Genomic DNA, 2,500 nt, shown 5'->3' on the forward strand with positions numbered 1-2,500 from the left:
ACAGTTTTTCAAAGTTGTAATTTGCAACTTCTTCATTGCTAAAATATAGTCTGGTGGCATTTTGAAACTCAGTCAAGTTTGTTGTATTAGAAGGTTGTCTAGTCAAGAGAAGTTTCCAGTCTTGCTTAGTACAATCTCCTGTACGTAGCCGCATGAGTAAATCTCTAAACTGACTTTGTTCTGGATTTGTACCTTGAACTCTTTGGTTTACTGACAGTTTTATTACGTTGTTAAACATTAGGTAAGCTAAATGACCTTGTTCGCCTACAGAACTGGTAGGTTTAGAATGGTACAAAGGCTTATCAGCGACAGGTGGTAATTGACCAGGATCACCAAATAATATGATTGACAGTCCACCAAAAACTTCATCACTTATGCCTGTTGCTTGTCTGCAGCGTCTATCAATCCAGCCAAGCATTGTTTGTCCTAGCATAGAGTATTCATCAATTATAATATAACTGATGCCTTTGAGGTTGTTCTGCAATCTCAGAAGAGCCTGACTAGTCAACTCCTTGTTGCCTCTTGAACCAACTGGAAGTTTTAACAGTGAATGGATTGTACAGCCATTTATGTTATAGGAAGCTTTGCCAGTGGTGGCAGTCACTGCACAAGATGTTCCGAGTAGACTTCGAATGGCATTGATAAGATAACTTTTACCAGTGCCAGCAACTCCATTCACAATGAGTAACAACGGATCTTTTGGAGAAGCTTGTTCAGAATGTGCATTTATCATGTTGTATGCATGTGCTTGCATATCAGTAAAAGTACTAATATCAATATTTTGTTGGGGCAATGCAACTGAAAATGTGTCCTTTTTAGATTTTACCCAGGAAGGCATTTCTGCTATAATATGGTGTTCATACTTGCACTTGTCATTTTGCCAGTTGTAATTGTTACAATCAGGCTGAAGTGTTTCCTCAGTTGTGTTAACAAAAGACCCAGGAATAAGATCAGCTAGATGCATCCACTCTTCCCGTTGTGGCAGTTGTTGTGAAATGTTTTCACAATCAGTGTCATTTTCTGATAAGTTTTCAAAAGTTTGCAGTTTTTCATGCCAATCAGGTACATGCTGTTTAGCATATTGTGTTTGAAGGAATGCTTTCCATGAAGTGATATATATATCGTCAGAACCTGGTTGATCACCCCAAGCATTTTCCTGTGTAGTCTGCCAAGGTTTGTATCTAAGCAACTGATATTTACAATAAAGGCCAAAATTTGGACCCTTTGGATTGGAAGAAAAAACAGGGAAAACTCTTGGTACAGTGTTTTGTGGTTGACTTGTTAGCTTTTTGTTGACAAGTTTGTATTTGGAGGCAAAAGTTACAAAATTTAACATGACTATATTTGGATCGGTTTGGGCATATTTTTCACGGTTTGCATAAACATCCAGCAGCGATTCATTTGTAACAAGAGCGCCATCAAAAGAATTAGTATTGATTCTGCGAGAACCATTTAAACTGATTGGAACCACATTAAAGGATGAGCTTACCAGTTTAAGTGACATAAGATGATGCATTGTCTCTTGTGCAGAAAAATCACGTTGACCAAGTGACTTCATGATCACTTTCTTAATGAGTTTTGTAGGGTTACTGTTGTTTTTCCAAGAGTGCATTATAGAATTGAATGCCTGTTTTAATACTGGTGACCTTGGTTCTCCTTTAGATGCATATTTGGCAAGATATTCAACACATGCATGGTAATCAATTACCACCTGAATGTCACAGTTTGCCCTCCAGCCTTGCAGTTGGAGGCGCTGATGATTATTTAGCCTAGCATCATTGCGCTTTGTTATTACTTTGGCCTTGTATTTGGGACTTCCATCTTTTGTATGAATTGGTTCAAATTCTAGTTTTGTACCAGTGCAAGGTTGAAATGGAAAGTTAAATCTGCACTTAACATTTGTTTCATTCTGTTTCTTTCTAAGACAATAATTGGTACTGCAACGAGTGTGCCTTTGTACTGTATTCAGTAAGTCTACATAATCATCATCAGATTGTTGAGTGTTCATAATATCTTTGTGTTGCCTCTGGCAAGGATGAATGGAGGGTTTAATCCAAAAACCGTCCTCTGGTGGGTCTGGATTGTATGTAGATAATAACCAGTCTACATATTCACATACAGTTTGAGAAGCTTTTTTTCCTTCCAGTATCTGTTTGTTTAGTTCTAGAATATCTGATTGTTCAGCTTTATCAAGGGACACTTCTGCCAAATAGCCTTTAAGAGCTGTTTCTGAAAGTTGACATAATCCTGGGTCATTCTTAAGTTTTGCAACACCATGACAGTGTATACTACCTCTGGCTTGGTACTCAAATCTGTACCAGTGCCACTCAGCATCCAGTGAATTATACAACCAATGTTTAATAAAGTTTTCTAAACGCTGTGTAAAGAACCAGTCAGTGATGTGAGGATTGTTAATGACATTCTGCCGTCTGCTCTCAGGTGTGGTATCACTTAATGAGCTGCTAAATAATGCATGTAGGTCAGGCCAATGCATGTCAGC

At 38.1% G+C, this 2,500-nt stretch overlaps 2 protein-coding genes across 2 annotated transcripts in view; both read right to left on the reverse strand.

Annotated features, from left to right (window-relative positions):
* LOC137976481 (uncharacterized) overlaps positions 1-2,500 on the reverse strand; it is a 9,122-nt gene that overhangs the window by 3,596 nt on the left and 3,026 nt on the right. The window lies entirely within an intron of this gene.
* The window catches only part of LOC137981854 (uncharacterized), a 5,514-nt gene that overhangs the window by 638 nt on the left and 2,376 nt on the right, over positions 1-2,500 (reverse strand). Inside the window, exons 1-2 of the mRNA XM_068828898.1 lie at positions 294-2,500; positions 1-98 (exon numbers count right to left, since the gene is read on the reverse strand). The exon at positions 1-98 is cut by the window's left edge and continues 638 nt beyond it; the exon at positions 294-2,500 is cut by the window's right edge and continues 2,376 nt beyond it. Coding sequence (XP_068684999.1) covers positions 1-98; positions 294-2,500 — 2,305 coding nt within the window. The remainder of the gene's footprint in view (positions 99-293) is intronic.

The sequence above is a fragment of the Montipora foliosa genome, chromosome 1 (genome assembly GCF_036669935.1).
Source record: "Montipora foliosa isolate CH-2021 chromosome 1, ASM3666993v2, whole genome shotgun sequence".
Lineage (NCBI taxonomy): Eukaryota > Metazoa > Cnidaria > Anthozoa > Scleractinia > Acroporidae > Montipora > Montipora foliosa.